The sequence below is a fragment of the Pseudopodoces humilis genome, chromosome 5 (assembly GCF_049639895.1).
Source record: "Pseudopodoces humilis isolate 2021_Gansu_Grassland_sample_001 chromosome 5, ASM4963989v1, whole genome shotgun sequence".
Classification (NCBI taxonomy): Eukaryota; Metazoa; Chordata; class Aves; order Passeriformes; family Paridae; genus Pseudopodoces; species Pseudopodoces humilis.
In genome coordinates this window covers 23,066,556-23,092,006 of record NC_142204.1, presented here as the reverse complement: position 1 = coordinate 23,092,006, position 25,451 = coordinate 23,066,556, and the positions used below count along the sequence as shown (strand labels likewise).

Below are 25,451 nucleotides of genomic sequence, written 5' to 3'. Positions count from 1 at the left end.
GGAGGCACGTTCCCAGCCCTGCCCATTGTCCTAGTCACAAAGGCTGCCCCACCCACACTTTCATATGAAATAACCCCATGGGATGAAGTTGACACAGGCTCAGCTATGGAGTTTTGATCTGCAGTGATCCAGAGCTTTGTCCCTGCAAATCCCTGGGGACTGACGGCAGCCCCTGTTACTACAGGTGCTACCTTTGTAATCACACCGATTTGCCTCCCCAGTTCCACCTTTTTCTTCTTTTCTTCCTCTCTGCCATGCCGCTTTTCCACCTTTGCACACCGGAGCCTGCCTTGCCTGCTGGCTGCTGAGGGCTGGCCCGGAGCTGCCAGATGCTTGCACCTTTTCAGCTCTCACGGGTAGGAGTTGCTATGGGAGACAGCGAGAAAGAAAAAGTGCCTTCCCCAGCAGCACTAGGAGCCAGAAGTCTTCCATTGAGTGGAGAACACCCCCCTCTTGTGCTCCTTCCTCCCCCCAGCCCCCCTTTGGAGAGCGCTCTGCAGAAAGCCGCCTTTGAAGCCCCTTAATTAGTGTCCCGTGTGTCCTGAACGGAGCCCTTCATTACCACCAGCAAGAGGCACAAATTGGCGTGTGTTTCAGGTTTGGGCTCAGTGCCAGAATTTTGTTCCAGTCCCCTCCCTCCAAACCTCTCCAGCTTCGCCCCTCCTCGACACACATGCGTGCACACACACATTCTCTCTCTCACAGAAAAACACACACACATGCACGAGCAAGGGAGCCTGCCAAAAAAGAGACGTCCCCTTTCCATCATCCCACATTTCAGGGGAAAAAAAAACAATGATAGAGGTCGCTCTGCTCCCTGCCTCCCCACGGCTTGCTCTTGGCTCTGCTGACCCTTCAGCATATGCAACTGCAGGTTGGGGGTCATTATCAGCCCCAGAGTATCTCTCACAGCCTGTGGATGTGCTCAGAGGGTGCTAATTAGTGAGAGAAGGGCTGATTAGGTTAGAAATTAAGTGTTTATTTTATCTTCCTTTTTTTTTTTTTTTTGATGGTATGTGTATGTGTGTAAAAATAGCGAGGCCAGATGGAGTCTCAGGAATAATGCGAGAAAAAGCAGCCAGGACTCAAGGGTTGTGAATCTGTATCCTGTCTCACCTCTCCTGCACACCCTGGGTGGACAGGTATTCTGCAAACTCATAGTATTCGTGCAGCACCCTGGCAGCCACCACACATTCCCTGTGGCTGTCCTCACTGGGATCAAGCTGGACATCTCCTCTCTGCACAATGTTCTGTAGAAACTTTTCATACCTGCAGAGCCTCTCATCTCCACCACCTCATCTTTTTCAGCTCAACCTTAGTGCCTTTGTTCTCTCTCCCCCCCATTTTTATCTCATTGTCATTATTAGCAGCAGCCAACAGGTTGCTGGCATCACCAGCCTTTCAATGACACCCCTTGTCTTTGCTGGTATCTCACCCCAAGTGTGCTGCCCTCGTAGAGAAATCCTCCCTCACAGGCTCTTGCTCTGCCAGACTGAGGAAATTCAGTCTATCTCTGCCATGGACTTTGTGCCTCCTTTGCAAAAGTTGCAACAGAGGACCCCCAAAGCTGGTTAGGAATCTGATTTCCAGGAACTCCAAAGTCTCTGTGCCTGAGCAAACCATGTCCTCATCCTGTTACCAGGCCATTCTTCCCTGCACCTATGCTATCTTCAGCCTGTTATGGACTCTGGGAAAAGGAAGAACAGATGATGGTATGGCTGAATAGCAACTTTGTCTTGCTACAAGGCTATTCTCTGCTTCCAGCACTGCAGGGAGAAACTTTGGGGCCATGAGGGGCAGTTGAGAAATAATTTCCTTCTTTCCACTTAACCTAAAGTGTGTCTCTGGGGCCAGTGTTTTGGATGCAGTGGACATGGAGCCTTTCTCCAGGGGCCAGTGGTTGAGGGTACTCAGGTTCCTGCAGCTGGAGGAGAGGGAAGGAAAGAGGCAGTACTTCACTGTGCTCTACAGCTTGCTTTCTGGGATGGGAATTGTGCTGGCAGACTCATGAGTTCACACATTTGGAGGCTGGTATCTGCAGCAGGCCAATTTATGTGACCTGAGGGCTCACTCTGATGTTGGCAACGAAGGCCATCGCACCTAATCGGGGATAAGCCTGTTGAGGAAGGGCTGAGTTTGTTTTGTTGATCAGCTTGGGGAGTGTGTGTGGGGGGGAGGTAAGAACTTGTCACTACAGTGTGCTGGAGGAGTGTTTGCAGGGAGGAGTATTTGCTCAGTAACCAATGGGGGGATTGTGATCCCTTGGAATCACAGCTGACATGGGATCTGTGTGGGTCTGGCAGCAGTGGAGATTCTCTTGCTGACACCAGGGGTGCCCTAGACTCTTAGCCGCATTTCAGAGCCCATCTACAAAGTGTCTGGTGCACAGGGGTGTCGTACCTATGAAATAAGAAGTCTGGCTTCTTTTAAGGGTGGGAGAGCAGCTGGGGACCCCCAGCTCCAGGGGTGGGAAGAAAGGCCACATGTGTGTGCTGGTGTTCCTTGGGCTGTGTGCTGTCAGTAGGACTGCATGCATGGCTGTTTGGCTGTTGCATGAGAGGAGGGTGTGTTTGCCTGGGTACAATTCAGACCTCATTCCCTTTTCATTGCAACGGTGCTTTTTTACCATGTGTCTCCTGCAACAGCCAAACAAACAAACAAACAAATAAACACACACACACACATGGGAATCCAAACTCCCTATTACCACCACATTGCAGATGCAGCCTAGTTTGGCCTGTATTTCTCCCGTTGCCACAGCAACTGTAAGCCAGGGAGTAAATCAGAATATCCTCTCTGGTGCTCAACACCCCCATATGGCAAAATAAATGACAGTGTGGAAAGCCTGGTCTGTTCCCCTACCTCTCCTTCCCAAATCCAGTTCAGCAGAGACCCTCCAGAGACCTCTCATATGCCTCTTGGACCCCAAGGACATCACAAGCTTCCTCCACAGTGGATGAGGGAACACCACCTCTGCTATGACCAGCAATCCCCCTTATTCCCTCCTCCAATTGCTGTGTCTCCCGTGGAGGGTGATTAGGTCTGAATCAATGTTCACTGTTCATGGAATCAGCTCAGCTGGCTTTTAACAAGATGAGTCCCATCAGCTCCACTAAGGACCAAACAGCATCCAAACCAGGCTTAGCAACCTGCTTCTTGCTTCAGCAAACTCTGCTTACAGCTGGGAGAAACAGAGCCTTTGGAGAGGAGCAAAGCAATCAAAGCACATTTAGGACCAGGACTCCTGTCCAGCTGAGCTCAGAAATATGCTTGCTGGGACAGCTGCCAAAAGGGCTCCACCAGCTACACTTTGTGTTGGCCTTGGGCACTTCCAAAGTCAGCAATGTGCTTAGGAGAGAGATCTGTCTGCCCAGAAAGAAGAGTCCTTGGGAGGAGAGGAGGGACACTGCCCCTGAGAACTGGTGTGGTGCAGTCCCCTGGAAGCAGGGGAGAAACTGGACTCACATTTTCTACAGCAGCTGTTTCTATGTGCATCCTAGGTTGGATAATTCCAGGTGCTACTAAAGCCCTAGAGGATGACCTGGGTCCCCTTTTATTCCAGCAGCTGATTAGAGGGTATCTGTCACTTGTGCCTCCCCCAGCTTTGGCTGTGACTTCCTTCATTAGGAATCTCACTCTGTTCTTTGGCTGGATTTCCCCTGAGAATCCGATTTATGGCTCCCCAGTGATTGCTAATGTGTAAATACCGTGTGCTTCAGTATGGCAATGTGAATGCCCTAGTGCATTGGAACTGTTAACCCTCCAGCAGCTGGGGATCCTCTCTCTGTTGTGAAAGCTGCCTTGTTTGACAGGGTGAATCCCGGCCTGGGATCATGGGATCTCAGTCTGGCTCCAGGCATGCTTGCAGTTCGGTGCAGGTGGGTGGACCCGCAGGCCTCCTCAGGTTTCACTGGAAGGGAAAGGATGAGGCAGGAGCAGCCCAAAGAAAAGGCAAAAAGGGCCATTTCATGATTAAATGCTAGAGCACAGCAGCAGTGTAAAAATATACATATATCACAAGCCTTAATTAACACAGGCGAAGGGAAAAGGAGAAAAAAAGCCACTTTTTAAAGGTTTCACAGAGACTATAAACTGGCAGCACAGAAAAAAAAAAATGTAATACATGCAAATTAATGGCATAAATTTAGGGTTACTTAACTTCACAAATGTTAACAAGCTCATAAAAAAAAAAAGTTATTCTTTCTCAGTTTCCTGTCGCTGTTTGTTTAATTCTCTCTCACTCTCTTTTTTAACTCTGTTGAGAAGATTATGTTTTCAGTATATTCCTCCTAAATTAATTCTGCCTCTCTCTCTTCCTTCTTCCTCCCTCCCTCGTCTCTGTCTCTTTCTCTGCACCTTCCTCTGTCTGCTTGCCTTCCTTCCTTGCCTATCTATCATATTCTTAATGTCCCCATCATCATAGTATCTACTCTTGGATATAGTACTGTCTCATTTCTCTCCCTATTTCCTTGCCTGGCTCTCCCCCGCTCACACCCCACCCTTCTTCACAGCTCTCAGCCTGCTCCCCTCTTCTGCTTTTTTTATTTTATTTTTATTTTTGTTTTGTTTTGATTTGATTTTTCCTGGTTTTTTTTTGTTGTTGTTGTTTTTTTGGTTTTTTTGTTGGGTTTGTTTGGTTTTTTGTTTGTTCGGGTTTTTTTGGTTGGTTTGGTTTTTTTGGTGGGTTGGGGGTTTTTTGGGGGGGGTGATGGTGGGTTGGGGTTTTTTTTTATTGGTTTGGTTTTGTTTTGTTTTTTTCCTGTAGCAGTCTAGCAGGCAATATAACTCCAGCCTGGTAATGCTGTATGCAACACTGCCAATTTCCAAACATGCAATTTTTCCCCCCGCCACTGGCAGACAAAGAAGGTGAGGAGCAAATTAAATGGTCTTGGGCCGAACTGCTCGTTTATCAAGCGTTGGGATGGCTGTTTGTCACCGCAGGCTGCGTGGCTGGAGGCAGAGGTAGGGGTGTGTGGGCAGGCTGGCTTGGTACACCACAGCCCTACTTTGAAACCGTCACAGTTCCCCCGACACCGTCCCTTTATTCGAGGCTCTGCCTCCGCACAATGGTGGATCATAAAGGGCACGGCAGCTCCTTGCTGAGCCTGGCAAATCATGAGCCCCTGAGGTCACCGTGTCTCTGCTTCCCGCGTGTTTCTTGCTTTGCTTACAGATAAAACTAAGTTTAGAAAACTCAGGCAATTGCCAGTTTAGCTCTGCCAAAACTCATTTCTCCGGAAAGAGGACATATGCCTTTTGTTCTGCTTCTTTTAAAGCTACCAAGGACACCCCAAGTTGCATTACTCGTGACGTAACTCGTCCTGTCCGTGATGCTACAGCGTTCTGTTCTTAGGCTCTTGTTCTCATTGCTTAAAGGGAGGATGGGTAAAAAAAAAAATAAAAAAATCTTATTTTGACTTATGGACCAGACTGAGTCATAGGAAGACATCATTAAAAAAAAGAGGGGGTGGATATCATCATTTTTGGCCACAAGCCATCCTTGGAGCTTTCAAAGTCGCCTGTAAATATTACTGCCAGCTCTGTTTCAGTATCAGAGACAGCAGTCCTGGCCAATAGCTTTTCTCTTTAGTGGCCCAATTCAGTATTTCAGACTGCTGGGGAGAGGAGGGGGAAGTCAGTGTTTTATTCAACATAGCAATCTCAGGAACAGGGAGGTGAAATTACAAACTGGAATCCCCGGGCAGCAGTGAAAATAAGAAAATCCAAACAAGCAAAGGAAAAAAAAAAACTGAAAAAAACCTGAATTTCTCAAAGCAAGAGGAAGGATGTTGGTGAGTGGGTAACAGAGAGGTTAGGAAGAGGAAGCACAGAGGGAGAATCTGTTGTGTTTGGAAGATGTGGGAACCATCAACACAGATGTTGCAGAAGAAAGCAATTGAGAAACTGAATGGGACTTGCATGGGTTTACAGTTGGGTGCATGCTTAAGTGTGTTGCTAAATGGAGACCTGAATGAGTGAGAACAAGAAATAATCATGCGGGAGTCCCCGTGCAGAATCAGTCTCTGTCCACATTGACATCACAGGCTTTCCCACTGATATAAATCGTTGCTTTTCCTGGGTAGGAAATGAGTCAGGGTGACTCCGGAGCTTAGGGTTTGGCCTATGCAGATTAAGAGGAGTAGTAAAGAATAAATAAAATATGGAAAATGCATGGGTGACTAAGGACTCGAAGAGAAGCAAAGAATGGTGGGGGAAGGAATAGGGGCCACAGTGAAGAACAAAGAGGGGCTGTCAGATTAATTGCTTTCTAGGGCTACCTGGAGAGAGATTTAGGGTTATAAGCATCATTCCCTGGCCATGAAGTATGTATTACATGGGTTAGTGGGTAAGACATTTATGTGCCTGTATTAGCTGAGTAATGCTCCTTTTTTTTTTTTTTTGATCCTTTCAGCCCAGAAACAGTCTAAAGCAAAGTTTATTTCTCACTAAAAATGTTTTCAGCACCTATGAAATCAGAGGCCCAATAACAATTGCAGCCTTCATTTACTCTGCTACTGACAGCATCGAAAGAAGCAGAGCAGAGGATAGGTGGGGAAATAAGATGGAAAACTGGATTGAGCAAGAACAAAGGAAAGGGTGGGGTTTTTTTTTAAATACAGCTGTCACATATATATATCATAGCTTGAATTAGCTTTGGCCTACATAATTAAAATGGAGGATGTCAAGGTACCAGGAGGAAAAAGTATTTTGCTGGGTTATTTGCACAAATCATCTGTTTGCTGCACAGCTGCTGTAGGAAATGCAACGCCATGAGTAGACATATATAATTGTAGAGATGGGGAATGAATAAACGTGTTTCAAAGAACAAGGAGAATTCTAAATGTCAGCAAAGGGGTATGTGACTCACTCATTGGGAAAATACTATTATTGGATACGTAAGTAGGACTGTACAAAGCACTCAGAGGAGGGATGCTACTAGAAAAAAGAAGAATTAATAAATGAAGGTAACATTTGGGTAAGTGACAGTGAATGAATGAGGAGATGTGCTATAAGTGCCATGAGCTATCACAGGGCCTGCAGTGAAAGCAGAGAGAAAATGCGGGGTTGAGGATGGCAAAGGATGAAAAGAAAGAGATCATGGACGACGAGGAGCAGCATTGCTGGAGACTGCTGAAATACAATGGAACGGATGAGTGTTTGTTATAAAACTACTTGGCTTTTGGCAGAATAATGGTGACAAAGAGTTTTTGTTCTACCGAGTCAGGATTAAGGAAATAAATGAGGTGGAACTCCATGGGAGGAGAGGAAATGGCTGTGCTGAGCAGGCAGGAGGAGGCCCAGGACCCAGCTGGAACTGGCTTCTGCAGAGGGGTGTTAGGCTGTGATGGACATGTCGGATGGAGGAATCCCTCCCTGTTTTTCAAAAGGAAAAAGCAGTTTTTAAGTGTAACAGATTATCATCTGTTGTATAGATTACAGGCATGGCTGAAATAAGCAGTGCAGGACCAAGGCATTTTGCATGGGTTCAAGCCAGGCATTGAGAATAATTAACTAATGCTCCCTTTGCAGTCAACAACAAAGTTGCAGACTTATTGAGACCAGAACATAATGAACTTGAAACCTTTAAGTTGCCAAATCCCGGACACCATTCCAACAATTCCAACAGGCCCAGCTCACATGTCTGGCTGGTCATCCTCCCAGCCTGAAATGCCAAGCAGAGACCGAGGACTCCAGCCACTTCTGTGAATGGATCAGTCCTGTTTACAGCTAGAGCCAGGGGATCTCTAGTCCTGGAGGAGGAGATTTCCAGAGCCTCTAATTTGGGTCCAGCTGGGAGCAGTTCTTATTTTGGTTTTGAAACCCTGAATCCCCAGCAAGCTGCTTTTCTGGCTAACTTGGGTTGATTGAGTCGGTAGAGAGACAGATGTAGGTGGATAATGGGAAAGGGGGTGGTAAGTGGCAGAGCTATTGCCTGAGCGAGAGGGAAGGATGCCGTGCAAGTACTGCCAGTCCCCATTCAGTGAGCAAGTGGTGAGTCAGGGGCAGATACTGAGTCAGCAAGAAGGCGGACGGGGAGTGGGTGGGTAGAGCACCCTGGCTAACTCAGTGCAAACCACTCAGCTGCACCGTTGCACTCAGCTCCCTATGGCAAAGTTGCATGCAGTGGTTCAGGCTACTGCATCCCAGTTTTCTCCCCTCTCCTCCCCATGAAATTCCATGGGTTGCTTTTCTGAAGCAGTGGGGCTTCAGAGAGGGCCCCTGACTGCTGCCTCTGGTGGGCACATATTTTCCCGACGTGTTTATGAGCCTACCTGCAAGCACTGCTTCTCTGCGAGGTGTGGTAGTAACAGAAGGGGAGTGAAAACAGCTGATGAAGGCAGAGAGAGCCCTTCAGCCTGTCTCTCCCCAAAGATACTGCTCATGCAGTCAGGGAGCTGGTGGAATGTAGGAGCGGGGAGAGGGAAAAGAAAGAAAGAAAAATAGAAATGAGGTAGAAACCAGAGTGAGAGAGAGAAAATATTTGAGAGATGAAAAGAAATTACCATACGGCAGGATCCTGTTATTCAACCTAATTTTCAAAGGACTGCAGCTGTCGCACTGAGATAATCTGTTAATTATAACAGTCATTGTGTTTTGGCAATGGAAGAAAAAACCAGGCTCTAAACAAGGCAAGGTAGTGGGGAAAAGAGAAGGGAGGCAGGGTTGTGTCAAAATGCATGTCAGATGCTAGCTTGAAATATAGGTGGGCGAGCCGGCCGGGAGGAGGGTCCCTCCCCAGCGGGGCTGAGCTGTGCCATTGCCTGCGGGTGGAGGATGGAAGGAAGGTGGAAGCATCTGTGTGGAAACATAATGCCCTGTCCATTGTGAGGCTACTCCTCTTGCTGAATCCAGGCATGCATTGACCAGAGGAAGAGCTTTGAAGGGCTGAGGGTCTCACTGCCAGTGAGGGAATCTCTCTCAGGTGGCCACCAAGCACAAGGGCGGTTGGAAGGCGAGAGAATGTTGAAGGATGCTTGAATGCCAGTGCCTGTGCCCTGCAGGAGTTTGCAGGCCTGGAGGTGTCCTACATAGGGCAAATGGCTGCCAGTGCATGTCAGGAAGTGATTGCTACTCCAGGGCATATGTGGTTCTTTAGGCTCGAGTCCCCCCTGTAAGCAACTGTAGTGAGTTGTAATTCAAGGACCATGCCCTTTTCCTGCTCTACCTACAGGGTAGCATGTTTGGGACATTCTAAACTGGCACTGCTGGGTTGCTGGAGATGTTTTCAGTATGCAGAAATACTGGAGGTATGCTTGGTTTGGGGGAGGGCATCTCTTAAATAGTTTCCTGCTGTTCATAGTCAGACTGGTGAGAGCCAGACTTGTTGAAGGAAACGGGGCACCAAGGCCACCACAGGACAGCAGAGGCATCACAATGACCCTGAGGAGGTGGAGATCGCAGTGACATCACATACAGCCCAAGGATTTCTCCTGGTCTCATGCTGGATGTGCTGCATGGGAGCACACAACAGCACCACCGCTCCCACCCTGCTTGCTACATGCTCCCAGAGCCTCCACTCCTGGCCTGTTACCTGCAGCAGCTCACACACACGCTCATGCAGAGCTGCCATTCCTGTCCCTTTACCCCTCAATAGCTCACAGACAGCAGAGGTCATTCCTTGTCCCCTGGAGCAGCTCCTTCACACGTGCACACGCACATGCACAGAGCCTGCCCTCACACCCTGCTCCCCACAGTGACTCACATCAGGGCACACACACTGAAGGAGCGTTCCCACCCCTCTCCCTACAGCCCTTCTCCCAAACACACACTGGTTGTCTCCCATGATCCCTGCATGCCCACGTGCAGCCTGCACTCCCACCCTGTCCCCTGCAGCTCCTCTCACACAGCCTAACACTCCCACCCCTTTCTCCGTGGTGCCTGCTGCATGCAAACACACATGCACACACACATAAACTCACAAACAGCCTTTGCCTGGCTCTCCATGGCAATTCCTCCCTCCCCAGGAGCCAGCACTGATTCTCTGCTTCACAGAGTGACTAAAGCACATCCACCCCCAGCCTACACATCCACCCCATCACCTACAGCGACTCCTCCGCGCACACACCCCCTCCACCTCGCACTCCTGGAGCCAACAGTGCCATGTCTTTCTCTACAGTGACTCACAGCCATGCCACAGCAGCAGGCAGAGCCAGTCTTGGTGTCCCACTCCCTGTGGCAGGTCCCTACAGAGAGTCACACAGACCCCATGCTCCCTCCCCATGGCCAGCAGGAATTATTTCTAAGCCCCTTGTGCCTGGGCTTATGGGATGACAAAGGAAATATGTCTCCCAGGCTCCCCTCTGCTCTGGAGGGAGAGTGCTGAAGGCAGCCTTATTGCTGATAATATTTTTTGTGGCACCTTTAATCTCTTGACACGCTCTTCTACCTGGAAAAGGCTGTTTCCCAAGCCTACCCCCGTGTACATGCTTCTGTGGATTGCTGCTGCAGGCTGTCTGGGTGGAGCTGGCTTGATGCAAATCCGCCTTAATCTTCAATAATCATATTAATATAAAAGGTAACCATTTCACTTTGGAAAACAAAAGTGGCTTTCTGGCCTGCCAGGGAACCACAGGCATATTAAAGACCTTTCTGCCAGTATTTATCACTCTAAAATAAGATTTATGCTTCTAAAGCTCTCTCTTTCATGCTTCTGAGCTGCTTCATTTTTCTCCCTTGAGCCTTCCCATTCTTTCTCTCTTGCTGCCTAACAAATTAGGCATCTAATCGCTGTTGGGGAGGCGCGATGGGAGAGCAGGGGCTTTATATGCAGCGACGTGTTGGGTTTTTTCATGGTTAGTCTTTAAGCTGTTTGTCCCAGCAAAGATTTGGAGTCAATGGCAGTGTGTTTGTTTGAGCCTGGGTGTGTGAATTCTTCCTTCTGAATTTTTCCTTCCGAATTTTTCCTTCCTTCCTGTGCCCCAAACTGGCCAAAGGGCAAGACCGCAGAGCAGCATGTCCTTGGGGCAGTACTGTGGCCTGTATTTCATCTCTTTTCCCTTCCTCTCTGCAGGGTTCCATCCTTGCTGGCTGGAATTTGAGCTTTGTGAGTATCCTTGCAGTGGTGTCCTGTGAGAAGCAGCTGGGATCTTGTTTGGTTCCCAATGTCCTGCCGGGATCCTAGTGGTTTGGGCTTCCAGATGTCAGGGACAGCTGGAGTTTGGGAGCTGCAGTCTTCCTCCCCACTTATGACAAAGGCAGCCCAGCTTTCAGGTTCAGCCCAGCTGCAGTTTTGTACCTGCAGGCACTGTGGATTTGTATAGGGTGAAATGAACCTGCCCAGAGCTGAAGCATGAGATTTCTCTTGCAACAGCACATTGCCAAATTCACAGAGGCTCTGAGGTTGAGTGGACACCCTTCAGGACTGATTGAAATCAGTTCAACTCCTGTATGGGATGAAGGCTTTGTCTGGTTAGTGATATGGGAACACCTTTTGTTGCATGACTTTCTAGTGTGGCTGTACAGCTCCTTTGACCTCTGGATTTTTGAAGCTACAGGGCTGATTTCAAACAAATGTAACATTGGGATGGAACTGAGAGATGTTGAGATCTTACGTGTTCCATGAAAATAGGGGATAAATTAGAGAAGAGAGAACATGAGAAAGAAACCTTCACTGAGACCCATTAAAGGAAAGAGTATTGTGTGAGCTCAACCCTTTGTGAACATGAGAGAATCTGTAGTAGAAGGTATTCTTTCTCTCATGCCCACGCAAATGTCTTCCATACCACAAAACCACAGGCCTTCATACTTCCTGCTCCCTCTTCTCTTGGTCCCAGACTTGTCAGAGCTTCTGGAGCACCTCTGGGCACAGTTATAGGTTCTTTGCTGCATGACTTGAAGGTAACTCTTGCAATAATTCCCTGGAAGCAGGGCTGAGAGGGAAGGGATTGCTGTCATGTAAGTGCCACGGCTGTGCTGCAGGCATCTCCCATGGCACTGTGCTTCCACTAGAGCTAGGTACAAAAGCAAGGACAGTCTCTGGGTGGTGATTTGGGGTGGCTGCAGTGATCACTGCACTGTGAATTACAGAAACTACCCAGCAGATAGGGAGAGTCCCTACAAGTAAGGCATGAATTTCAAGTGCCAAGCACCTCTGGGAAAGGCTTCTCTTTCAGAAAGTAGTTAGAGAAATCCTGGAAGGACCTTAAAGCCAAGAAGAGGAGGCAGAGTCTCTTGGAGCTGGTGTTTGTGCCCTGAGGCCTGCCAGGAGCAGGCAGCACACTGAGCTGGGAAGAGGGATGATGCTCAGCTGCAGCATGAAGCTTAAGAAAGCAGCAGGAGCTTTGGCCTGGTTTCGGGGTGTCCCCAGAGGAGTCAAGAGTATTTGGCAGGTTTTTAATGCATGCATTTCAAATGGGAGGCTCTTAGCACCGTTTAAGCAATGGTAGAATTAAGTGCTGTTTTTTCCAGTGCATGGGGCCCCAAGAGGACGAGGTTGACCAGGTCAGAATTTTAGGCCCAAGTTGCAGCTGTATGTGACTTTTCTGGTTGCCTTGTATTTCTCAGTTTTGGTCCTTCCACCCCCTCAGGCCCCAGTTTGCCTCTGTCCTGCCTGTCCATACTTTCACTGGCTGTATTTTATGCTGGCCTCAATCCTGTGTCATCCCCTGGGCTACCTTGGGCTCCAAGTTAAAGGGATGTTTGTGGCCATTGACACTTGCTCCTGACTCAGATTTGGGACTCTCCACCCTCTGTTTCACCTTCCCTTCTCTTTCCTTTCCTCTGAACAATGGAACCATCCCTGTGGCCTTCTGCTCATCTCCAAAGTGCTGCAGATAAATGCCAATAGAGAATAAAGCAGAGGGAAATCACTTTGGAGCTGATAGGCTGACTTTATGCCAGCCAAGGAGAGCGCAACTTTCACGGGTGCAATGTCACTACTGTTTCTTCATGTTCACACATACATGAGGATGGCCAGGAGCCAAGAGCTTGTTGTAGATCTTGGGTGACACTGAAGAGTCAAACAAGTAAACCCAGTACATGGAGGTGGTTATCTTGTAGCTTCCCTATAAAACATCCTGTGTCCTAACTTTTTCTCTTGCCCATAAGTTCTCCAGAACTCTTGCATTCCCCTTCCTTGGCTCTCTGCTGTTCATTCTTGCTTCCCCTGCCCACACTCCATCCCTGTGCCTTCTTGCTCTGTTGCCTGAGAAGCAAGAGAGAGAAACAGCCACCTCCATTGTTGCCATGCATGTTAGCACCTTTCAAGCCATCAGAAAGGACAGTGTTGCTTCCTTGTGCTGTTGGACTCCAGTGCTGTGGGATTTATATTCTTTTGGCTGTAGACAGTTAAAGGAGGGCAGAGTGCTGCCCCTCATTCCTGGCCTCCCTTTGACTATGAATTGCCAGGATCAGGGAGCAGCTGTTCCCTAGAGGGCAGGACATGGCTGTGGTAGAGTTGGGGATCAGCACTCTTACAGCATTGCTGTAGCAGGGACTGATGGCATTGAGCTGAGCTGAAATGAGGTGCTGGGCCATGGATTGGGCTGGACTCAGGGCCCTTAAAGCCAGCATGACAGTGGGGAGACAAGAACTATTGGAGGAAGAATGCCAAGGTCTTTATTTCTCATATGTGGTTACCTTGGGGACCCAAGGGGACCGGTGTGTTTGGCTTGAGGAGTGGCTTCACCCTTCCTGTGGCCTGTGGCAAGGCTACACAGCCCAGGTGGGAGGTAGACAGGAAACAGGAATTTCCGCATGGTCCCTTTGGTTTTAGCAAATAGCAACAATAAGCATCACCTTTGTTTTCATCCACCACTAACCCACCCACCTCTTTCCTTTCCAGGCTACTAGGACATGTGCCCTTCCTAGCCCTCTCTGTCCTGCCTGAGCACAGCTCCTTGAGTGGGATGGGGTGGTTTTCAGGGACTGCTGGGGTTGCTGCAGAAGAACATGGTCCTGGCCTCAGGTTTCAGTGCACCATGAACAAGCAGTAGCAGGCAATGGTAACTTCAGCACACCTTTTGGAGCAGTCTCCTCTACCAGAGGGGGTCAAAGCAAATGGGCCAGGATGTTCCTGTATGGAGCTGGATATTGTGCAGAGTAATTGGTGAGGTGAGACAGGCAGGCCAGAACATAATGCTCAGAGAAGAATGCTGGCTAAAATCTCTAATCCCTAAATCTTTCCACTGCTTGCTCAGGGGCTGCCCCTGGCTTCTGCCTGGGGTGGACATACTTTGTGCACCAGTGTGCAAAAATCATGATAGTATCTGCCAGTCCTTTGTTCAGTGAAAGGAATCAGGTGAAGTGAAGGAAGTGAGGAGGAGGTGTAGTCACCATCTCTGGATGTGATTAAAAAAAGACTGGATGTAGCACTCGAAGCATGGTCTACTTGAGGTGTTAGGGCTGGGTTGGACTCAATGATCTTGAAGGTCTCTTCCAACCTAGTGATTCTGTGATTCTGTGAACATCAGAGAGAAAGGTAAAGGGACAGAGATGGTGTGGGGAATTGGATGTGTCTCTGCATAGAGTCCCCTCTGGAAATGATGGAACAAGTTAGGGAACTGGTGCTGAGGAATATCAGAGGCCTCTAGGTCCCAACCTGTGGAGAGCCAGATGTGCGTCCTATCTCATGCATCTGGGGAAGCAGTGTCAGGAAATTATTTCTCATTGGATTACAAGGCTGAGAAACAAAGCAACACACTGTAAAAACCTCTGCCTTCTGCTTCATTGCTGTCTGAGGCAAAGCTGAGGCAGCAGCTGAAGGCCATCATATGACAGCCGTAAGTGACATGAGTTTGGTGGCCTCAGATGATGAGATGTGGGGAATGGAGGTTTTTCTCTGTCTTTTCCATTGGTCTAGCTCTTCTCCCCCTTCCCTTTGCTGTCTTGGCTTTACGTTTTTGATTATTGAATATTTAAGTGTTTCTCTGTGACACTATCTCTGATCCCTTAATCCAGCTGGCCTGGTAATTCCACAGACCCAAATCAGCTCAGATTTCTCCACAAATGTAAGCCTTGTTCCTCAAGGGTTCACTCCTCCTTCATTTATCTTCCTTCATTTTATTTCTGCCCTTTGTGTCTCTGTGCTAGAAATTGGTTCAGCTTTTGCAGCAAAATCTTCAGTGATATCTTTAGTGAGCAGCCTCCCCCCAAAATAAAAGGGGCAAGAGGGGATCTTTATTTTTCATTAACCAAGAATCCTTTTCTCTGTTTTTTTAATGTTTCCTTTCTGCATAAAATTATAAAAAAAAAAAAAAAAAGGCATAGCACAGTACCCACATGTTTTATCTGCTGTATGAAATTATTTCCTCTGTGCTGCCTGAGGACACCCCTGCCAGGCTCCTGTCTCAGCACAGTGGGAGAAGGGTTGAGCTGTAGCTGGAGAGAAAGATGCTCCAGGCTGCGCTTCTCCAGGCTGCACTTTGCAGTCAGAACCAGGAGCTCACCCAGAGCCTAGAAACACATTTGTTGTGGTTTAACAAGCAAAAATCACTTTGTCTGCAAGGTGTGTTTTCTTCCAAAGGGGCAGTGTTTATAGCCCCCAAGGAGAGGTAGTAAAGTACGAAGGTGTAAACTGTGCAGCTGTCTTTGGTGGGGGGTAGATGGGTGATGTGCTTTAAATTAGGAGTTCTGGCATTGTTGGTTGAGAGACTGGAGGCTGGTATTTGACACACTGCCTGCTCCCCCAGCCCCCCACTGTGCTTAAGCCAGACTGGTTCACCTCAACAGCTTTGTCCATGCACCAAGAGTCAGGAACAATTTTTAGAGCAGAAGTGGTTACACGTGGCTTGAATTATTTATCCCTCTTGCATCAAAGAAGGAAGGAAAGGAAAAAAAATGTTTAGCTTTTTTGGGGAGGGTGGGAGGAAGAAGCTTGTCTGCATTTTCCCTGCTTCATGCATTCTGTGTACATCATTTTCAGGCAGCTGAAAATTCATGGCTTTGGCTGTGCTTGGGGCTTGCCTTTGTTTACACTAGGGATTTTGAGCCCCCACAATAACAGCTTTATGTTTCCCACTCTCCTTTCCCTTCCCCTGCTACTCCCACGCCACTGCCTTCCCCCGGGTCCCTGGCTGTGATTGCACGACTTAAGGGAGCCCGGATACCCTTCTGCATATCCCTGATATGACATTATACATCATGAGAGTTCCCTCCTCAAAGGCTTATCAGCACGGCAGGCAGTACCACACCTCTCTTGCTTGCACCCCCCTTAATGTGTCTCTTCCCCATCTCCCTCTTCTCATGAAACATTGCTGTCTATACCTTATCTCAAAGACCCTTCCAAATGATGCCTCTTCTTGTCTCTTGTGTTTTCTCTTCCAGATTCCAGTGACAGATGGATCTCTCTCGTGCACACTTGCTCTTTCCCTCTCTGTATTTTTGTTTTCGACATGTTTGATCCGAAGCTCTGAAGCTTCTCAGAGGGTACCCAGGAAAGAAGCAAGAGAAGGAGTAGAAGCCAAGGGAGCGTGAGCGACTCAGGAGGCAGCCCTGCCTTGTTCTTCCAAATCACACTGTGGAGGGGCGGGGGAAGACTAGAGGGGGGAGGGCTTGGGTTTGTTTTGGGGTGGGTTTGGTGTGGGTGGGGGGTGGGTGGGAGGGGAGAAAAGTGGAAAAAGTGTGTGAGTCGCTCATGAACATCAAAGAAGATTTATTATTCTTGGCCTGAATTTTTGTTCAGAAAAGAAGCACAAAGTAGTTCCCTTCCAGAACAAACATCCATGGTCATAGCTTTTGGGTGTTCTGGAAGAAGATTGCATGTGTTCCCCTTCCTCCATGCTCCTGGCTTGATCCAGAGGGCAAGAAGAAATAATGGTGATGACATCTGATAGGACTGGGGTGCTCATTCCCTTCCATTGCTAAACCTGAGTTCCCGCCCCCTAGTTTCTTTCTGCTGTTGTCCTGAGATTTGGCGTTGATTTTTGTTGGGGATTTCTTTTCCCCCATCCTGATGAGGGCACCACTGCAGACCATGCTGTGCCTGGGGTTGTGGGCAGCTGCCCTGCTCTGCTTGTTTTCCCCTGGCACCGTGCGAGGTGACTGCTGGCTGATTGAGGGGGACAAAGGGTATGTGTGGCTGGCCATCTGCAGCCAGAACCAGCCCCCCTATGAGACCATCCCCCAGCATATCAACAGCACGGTGCACGACTTGCGTCTGAACGAGAACAAGCTCAAAGTGGTGCTCTACTCCTCTCTCAACCGCTTCGGCAACCTGACTGATTTGAACCTGACCAAGAATGAAATCTCCTACATTGAGGATGGGGCTTTCATGGGTCAGTCAAACCTCCAGGTCCTACAGCTGGGCTACAACAAACTCACCAACCTGACAGAGGGCATGTTGCGGGGCATGGCCCGTCTCCAGTTCCTCTTTGTGCAGCATAACCTAATTGAGCTGGTCACCCCTACTGCCTTTTCTGAGTGCCCCAGCTTGATTAGCATTGACCTGTCATCCAACCGCCTCAGCCGTCTGGAGGGCAACACTTTCACCAGCTTGAGCAACCTGATGGTGTGCGAGCTGGCTGGCAACCCCTTCAACTGTGACTGTAGCCTCTACAGCTTTCTTAACTGGCTGGCTCTCTTCAACAACGTCACCAAGAACTATGACCGTCTCCAGTGTGAGACTCCACGGGAGTTTGCTGGGTATCCGCTTCTGGTGCCTCGGCCTCACCACAACCGCAATGCCATCACCATCTTCCAGTCCATGTGCAGAGGGGGCACCATCCCCTCCCTCTCCAGGGTCAACCCAACTCCTTACACCCCTGACTCCCAGCGAGATCTGGATGAGGGGTCAGCCATCAGCCCTGGGGATTTCCTCTCAGTCAAGCCGCCAGCCTCTTCCACCACTGACTCCTCCTTCAGTCCCAGCATCAAGCTACATGATGTCACGATCACTTCAGCCATCCTGATGGTCACCATCCCCATGCCCTACAGTAAGATGTATGTGCTGGTCCAATACAACAACAGCTACGTTTCTGACATTGCGACACTGAAGAGCAAGAAGGAGTATGTCACTGTCAACAAGCTGAAGGCCCACACTGATTATACATTCTGTGTGGCCTCTATCCGCAACAACAGGCGTTACAACCATACTTGCCTGACCTTTGCAACCCGGAGCAAAGGCAGGGAAGATCCTATTTCTAGTACTTCCACCACTACACACTATATTATGACCACCCTGGGTTGCCTCTTTGGGATGGTCATTGTCCTGGGGGTGGTGTACTACTGCCTGCGGAAGCGGAGGATGCAGGAGGAGAAGCAGAAGTCACTCAATGTCAAAAAGACCATTCTGGAAATGCGTTATGGATCGGATATTGATACCAGTACCATGGTCCATCCTTCCCAGAAGCTGGGTGAGCCACCTGTCATTCCTGTCTCACGGATGTCCTCCATCCCTTCCATGATCGGGGAGAAGTTGCCCCCATCAAAGTCAATAGATGCTGGGATGGAGACTCCTAAAGTCACCGCTAAAGGTAACTACATTGAGGTGCGGACTGGTGGTGGGGATGGGCTGGAGAGAACGCAGCGAGATGAGGACCTGAGGGAGCTTGACAATGGGCAAGGCTCAGCTGCTGAGATCTCTACTATAGCGAAGGAGGTAGACAAGGTCAACCAGATCATCAACAACTGTATTGATGCCCTCAAGCTGGACACAGCATCTTTCCTGGGTGGTGGGACTGGCGTTGACTCAGATATGGCCTTTGAGTGCCAGTCCATCCCAGCCGGTTCCTCAAGTGGGCTAGAGCGGCCCAGCTTTCTTTCCCCACCCTACAAGGAAAGCTCCCACCACCCTTTGCAGCGCCAGCTCAGTGCTGACGCTGCTGTGGCCAGAAAGACCTGCAGTGTCTCCTCTAGTGGCTCCATCAAGAGCGCCAAGGTCTTCAGCTTGGATGTGCCTGACCACCCACCACTCAGCAAGTCTGACTCCAAATACATTGAGAAGGGCAGCCCCCTAAACAGCCCTTTGGATCGTCTTCCCTTGGTGTCTCCGAGCGCCATCCACCACTTGGAGGTCAAGCCTTCTTACCATTGCAGCGAGCACCGTCACTCTTTCCCGGCCCTGTACTATGAGGAAAGTGCTGACACCTTGAGCCAGCGGGTGTCATTCCTCAAGCCACTGTCCCGGTCCAAGCGAGACTCCACGTACTCCCAGCTCTCCCCCAGACACTACTTCTCGGGCTACTCCTCCAGCCCCGAGTACTCCTCAGAGAGCACCCACAAGATCTGGGAGCGATTCCGGCCTTACAAGAAGCATCACAGGGAGGAGGTTTACATGGCAGCTGGGCATGCCCTGAGGAAGAAAGTTCAATTTGCCAAGGACGAGGATCTGCATGACATCCTGGATTACTGGAAAGGAGTCTCTGCTCAGCAGAAGCTGTGACTCTTCCTCACAAGGAAACAATACAAACCAAGATCCCCCCTCCAACAACCAGAAAAAAAAAGCCACTTGACTGTGAAAAATAAACCAACAACAAAATACTCCTGACAAATACAAAACTGACAAAACCTTTTCTTAAAGTTTACAACAACTCTTACACACACAGACACACACACACTCTCTCTCTCACACACACACACACACACACACACACACACACACTCACACACACCGAATTGTCTCTACTGTGTTACGGGGACCATTGTTCTGCCCACTGATGGTTGGGAAGAGCATCCTGCTCTGACACTGTGGTAACAACATTGGAGTGTGGGTGGGTGGCCTGGGAGTGGGTGGCAGTGGTGGCAGGAGAAGGGCAGGGATGGACACTCACTGGGCATGAAACTCAGCTGTGAACTATTCATCTTTCTGTTCCTGTTGAAGGCTGATTTTTCTTTTGGGTGGGAGGGAAGGACTTTGGTTTAGAAAGCTTCCTTGTCCACCTTGTACACGTGCTATGCCAAATCTTCCATCACTAACTTTTCCCCTCATTTTCTTTAGCAGTGGAGGCTTTTCTCTCTCTCCTGTTCCCTTCCAAGACAGGTGGGAATTTCTGGAAGAAGTTCTCTCCCTTCTTTTCCTTTGCCCTTCCCTGTCCTTCTCTGTTAAGGGTCCCTAGGCTGGAACTTCCTGTCTAGATACTTCACAAACCTCTGTCCTCCTCAGAGGAAGAAGAGATGTGAAGGACCAAGGCAGGTAGGACCTGCCATATAACAGGCTCTGTGCTCTTGCTGCTCTTCCTCCTTCCCTTCTCCTGCCATGTTGCTGCTGATGAACACCAGCAATTCTGGAGGGACAGGCATTCTCCAGGCCTTTTCAGAGCCAGTTTTCTCCCAGTTGGTGGGGAGAAAACAGGTTGTGAATGTTCTCCTTGGCATGGCAAGCCAGGTCCTCAAGGAGCGGTGGAGGAAGGCAGGAAGGTCTGGTCTCTCAGAGGTGTATAGGGTTCCCATCTCTTCATGAGTGTTACAGGTCAGAGGTCTTCCTCGCCACACACGCCTATGCTCAGGCTGCCCTTGTGCAGTCAGTTTAATGCTCTATGTTCATGTTCCCCCTTGCCATGAGGAGGGGACCCGGAGAGGATCTAGCAGAACAAGTTCTCCATGAAGCTTCTGCAGCTCTTCCCAACTGATTTGCACCATGGGCTGTGGGGGTGGGTGTCCATGAGAAGAGCATCATCCAACCTCCTCAATTCCAGGTGAATGTGAAGAACAGGATTTTAGTTGCTCTTCTCACTGTGTTGGCCTCACAAAGTGTCTTTCTCTTGTATAGGCTATGGACATTCTGTCATGAACAGGGGTCATCCTAGGGTGAAGACAGGAGCACAGGGAACAAATGGGATATGAAAATGTGGGCCTGTGAGTAGCCCAAGGAGGATGGCCTGGAAGCAGCTCCCTTTTTGAGTGCACTGTGTGTTCCGGGGTAGAAGAGGACACCAGCATGTGGATGGCAGCATTCCTTTGACTACCTAGAGGCCCTCATGAGAGTGAGAGCAACATATCATCTCCTAAATCCTCCACCCCCTCACAGGTGTGACAAACTTTTCTTAGGGGCCCTTTCATCTCTTGACAAAATCCCACTTGCATTTGCTAGGTCCCAACCTCTGCCTCTTGGGTAGAAGATCTGTCACAGAGTTGGGAATGAGCCTACTGCCCTCTCCACCTAGTCCCATTTTTGAGCAACCCAACAAAGCACAATCTTGGCACCATCTCCCCCGAGGTTTTTCTGTCAGGCAGGAATGCTGCCTGCTGAACATGTCTTTATGCAGCACTTAATCATGGAGCTTCCTCTCCATGATCTGCCCAGCACTTGACCATAGTTCACCTCTGTCAGGATGAGGGTGAAGGCCTATGTTATGTTGGTCCCCCCTAAGTAGTTTGAGGTGCTCCTCAGAAGACCCAGTGTTTTTGGGGGCCCTGGGAGAAAAATGAGGGTGTAGGAGCTTCTCTAGGAGGGATTTACATGCTGCATGCAGAGAACTTGCCTGTTATCTGCCAGGTAGTAGCAATGCCAGCTGTGAGAGCTGGCTTCTATGCCACAGATGACAATTTCACCTTCTGTAAGTGAGGGGGAGCAGTAAGCAGAGTCTGGTGCACGAAAACCAGAGCAGGTATCCCCAAAGTGTAAACCTGTGAAGATCTGTGGAGTTTCTTCCTTATAGGGATGCTGATGGTAACAATCCTAAGCCAGGTCCTGACCCCATTGCCTCAGACTTTTCACTGTCAGCCTGCTTTCCCACAGTCAAAGCATTATTTTGCCTTGAGTCCAGAGGTGTTTGTGGGACTGACTCCACACAGAAAAAGCCAATCCTACCAAGAAGAAGGGGTGTGTGTGCACACGTGTGTGTGCACCTGTGTGCAGTAGGATGAAGGGAAGTCACAAAGGCCAGTCACATCACTGCTGGCAAGTGTCCCTCCGTTTTGGGACTGGGCAGCAAACCAAGACAGGTAAAAGCTGTGAGAGGTGTTTAGGCACAACAGAGACCTCCCCAGCTACCACACAGAGCAGGCTCAGTGGTCTTCCAGCATGGCAACTATCCAAGCAGAAAAGACTAATGGCTGTGGTGCAGAATGGGACAGGAAAAAGGGGATGACAGGCAAGGGGGGGATGGAGTCTTGTTCCTCTCCCCAATTCTTCCCTCCCTGTGCTTCTCTGCTGTGTGTTCTTGTAAGCAGTTCTGCTTAATTAATACTTAAAGGGGGAGCATTAATCTGTAAAGGTTTCTGCTTTTTCCCCTCAACACCTCAATGAGGCAGAAAAGAGAGGTCAGGGATACAGCTATCATCAGGCCCTTCTTTTTTCTCTGGTGGGGGGAAGGCTGGATAGGAGGGAAAAGCCATTTCTCTCTCAGCTGTAGCCCCCCATTTCAAACCATTGGATGAAGTTTGCACAAGATGGACTGTTCTGTGGGAGGAAGAGGGCAAGGAAGGGGAACAAAGTGTCTCACCTTCCTTCCTCCTCCCTTCTTCTTTGTCCTGCTTCCTCCCTCAGGATGAGGGCTCACAAAGTGATGCCAGCCCTGTTGGAGGAAAGCAGATTTAACGTTCTATTTGCATGACAACTTTACTGTATTTTTCTGAGCAAACACCTGTTGTGTATGTGCCAGTTTGTTGGAATTTAACCTCCTCCCTCCAAGTCTCTCCTGTCCTTGTTCCTGTTTTCTCTGCTCCTTTCATTGATCCCTGATGTGATTTTATGAGAGACTCCTACCAGTTTGAGAGGGAACATACCCCAAAGAGAACCCAACCCAATCAGCCCATAAACCTCATTCCTTTTTCTTTCCATTGTCCTCCTTTCCCTTGCTCCAAATGTGGTCTCTCAGCTGCTTTTCATGGTCATATGTAAAGGGGTATGTGTTATATACCAAAGGCCTGCTCTTTCTAGTGGCCAACATTTCTTCTAGTTATTGAGGAACAGGAGTGAAGCCTGTCAAGATAGATCTTGTGAGAGAAATGGTCACTACCCTCCCTTTGCCCTAGTTGCTCTTTCCCAAAAATCAAGGTTATTCTTGAGGGAATGTGGAGTGCTTTAGCTGAAGGGAAACCTCTGATAGTGAAAACTTGATGTGGAGCTAGTTACAATCACTTAGAAGATCTCCCACCACCTTCCTCTTATTGATTGCGTAGACTTCTGGATTAGGTCTGTCCTATGCATTCTCTCCCCTGGCTGGCCCTGGCAGAAGGCAGGGCATGATGAAACCTCAAAAACCTCTTTGTTGGGAAAAAGCGTGGAGAGACTGCCTGATGTTTCTAAGGCCTCTATGGCTTGGCTTTGGCAAGTCCCTCAATGCTGCCTTCTCCCAGGGCAAAGTGGACTTCTGGGGCCAAACCAAGACTAAACCCTTTCATACTTTATTTCTGGCTTGGTAACTATTGGAAGAGAAAACAGGGATTTAGTTCACCTCACTGGAAATTGTGGAGGGTGAGGAATGAAGTTGGGTGCAGTCCTGCCCTCTAGCCCCAAGAACAGCCTTGGGGAGGAAGCCTGGGCTGGGGTCTTGCACCCAGGAGAATGAAGGTGGGACTCTAGGCAAGCTGTTCCTGTGGGGCAGAGCTCTTTCCCTTATCTGCTGGTGCTGCCCCAGTTTATGCTGCAGTACCATGTTCTCTTCCCCCTCCCCACTCTTCCATGCTGAGTAAATCCCTCTTGAGGCAGGTGTGAAATATTCATGACTGACAAATGAAGAATTATGTCGGGCTGAGGAGGCCTCTGTGTGTTTGCAATGCTAATCAGCCTGCCTTGCTGGAGGAGGCTCTGCCTGGCAGGCTTGAAGGAAAGAGGGGAAGATGCAGGAGGAAGATGGAAAAGGAGCGGAGAGAGAGGAGGGACAGACACAGTAGGGGTGAAAAAGGTATGGTGGGACCAAGGAGTGGTGAGGAAAGGAGGTAACAGGTAGAGGGAGATGGAGAAGGTGTAGAAGAGGGACAGGCTGGAAGGACCTGGGGAAGAGATGGCTACAGTGGAAAGAATGGGATGATGAAGGGACAAAGGGAACAGCAAGGAAAAGGACTGAGTGCAGGGGTGAAGCTCTCTGAGAGGAGGTGAGGTGTAAGTCAGCAGTGCCTGGAGAAAAACAACTGGGCAGACTTCATGATGAGCTGTGACCCCTCTCTGTAGGGCAGAGCTCAGTGCTGCAGGGTGGGCAGCTGCCATGTGGGTAGGAGCTGGACCCAGGGCCCCAAAAGCACATTTTCCATGCTTGTTGCTGACTGGAAAGCTCAGCTGTGTCAGGAAGGATGCACAGCCTCCAGGAGCCTGGAGAACATCCCTTCCACCATCACCACCTCCTTCCACACAAGCTGCAGTCAAGAAGAGCCTCATGGATCTGTGTCCTCTTTCTGGAGCCAGCCTGCTGCTGTCCCACCGTCTGAGCAGGAGGGAGTCTCCTCAGGGTGGCTTGGTGTGGGACGGACACTTTGTGCCACCCCCACCAGGCTATGGGGGCTTCTTGTAGGGCTGGTGGAGCCTGCCCCACCTGAGCCGTGCCCTGCTCACCCTATCTGAGCAGGTGTTTTTGGGTACTTCCCTGAAGAAGGGGCAGAGGGGAGCGTCTGTTGCATCCCCCCTACACACGCACGCATTCCCAACCCTATCCCTCAGCCGCTTTGGCCTTGTACTGTGAGGGGTGTTCTTGGTCTGCCTCCCCTTGACTGTCCCCCTACGCGCCCTGGGGAGGTGTCTCCGTACCTCTCCCTGGCCGTCCTACCAGGGCAGCTGTCTGCAGGGCTGCCCCAACCCACCCCGTCCCTGAGTGGAGAGAGGGCATCTTCTGCCTGGTTTCTCCTTCTCCCTCTCCTCCCGCTCCTTCTCCTCCTTGCCCCACCAGGGGTTAAATTCCCTTTTCCCCCCTTTACGGTCCCCCTCCGTATGCCCTGTCCTCGCGCGTTCGGCTTGGCCTTTGCCTCCCCCATAACTACCACCGCCACTGTGAGGCCTTGCTCCTGGGTGGCCTGTCCCCACCGCCTGCTCTCCACCTTCCCTGGGGGGAAGAGGAAGAGTCTGTCCGGGTCAGGCCAGACCCTCCAGGGCTGGTACGGCTGGTCCATCCACAAGCACAGCGTCTGGGGTGAGGGGGTGGGAAGGGGTGGGCAGCTGCCAGGCACGGAGAAGGGGGTGTCAGCCCTTGAATGTAAGGAAGGGCCTGGGAGGCAGCTGCTGGGACTGGCTCCTTGTGGCCTCTTTGGTGTTCCTCCTTCCGTAACAACCCTGTGATCCCCCGGTTGTGTATGGACAAATTTAAGTTGGAGTTACGTTCTTTACTTTTTTCTTTTTTTAAAAAAAATATTTTCTTTTCTTCTTTTAGAATTGCATTTCTTTCTTGTTCTTTTCTTTCTTTTTTTTCCTCTCTTTCCTTCTTTTCCTGTTTTAAAACTGAATGGCACGAAATCGTTTTTCCTCAACTCGGAGATTCCTGTATGGAGAAAATCAATTTCTATATTTGCAATAAATTTCTTATTTAAAAAAAAAAACCAAAACCAACAAAAAACCTAAAAAAAAAATCAACAAGCAAAAACTATGAAAAGCTGCTTCTGAGTCCATTTGTTCCAGACTTGTCTGGTAGAGAAGGTGGAATGGGATG

The 25,451-nt window shown here is 49.4% G+C and overlaps 1 protein-coding gene and 1 long non-coding RNA gene across 2 annotated transcripts in view; both read left to right on the top strand.

The window, feature by feature from the left end:
* LOC148184298 (uncharacterized) overlaps positions 1–16,421 on the top strand; it is a 49,276-nt gene extending 32,855 nt beyond the window's left edge. The window contains exon 3 of the long non-coding RNA XR_015772446.1: positions 16,264–16,421. This is a non-coding gene — a long non-coding RNA (uncharacterized LOC148184298). The remainder of the gene's footprint in view (positions 1–16,263) is intronic.
* A 138-nt stretch (positions 16,422–16,559) lies between these two features.
* ELFN2 (extracellular leucine rich repeat and fibronectin type III domain containing 2) lies at positions 16,560–25,248 on the top strand. The gene has a single exon (XM_088055858.1). It carries the CDS (start codon positions 16,892–16,894, stop codon positions 19,316–19,318), a length of 2,427 nt encoding a protein of 808 aa, XP_087911984.1. The 5' UTR covers positions 16,560–16,891; the 3' UTR covers positions 19,319–25,248.
* Positions 25,249–25,451: the final 203 nt, after the last annotated feature.

What these genes read in the sequence shown, in the direction of transcription:
- ELFN2 (XM_088055858.1), top strand. Translation starts at nt 16,892, where the DNA reads ATGAGGGCACCACTGCAGACCATGCTGTGCCTGGGGTTGTGGGCAGCT.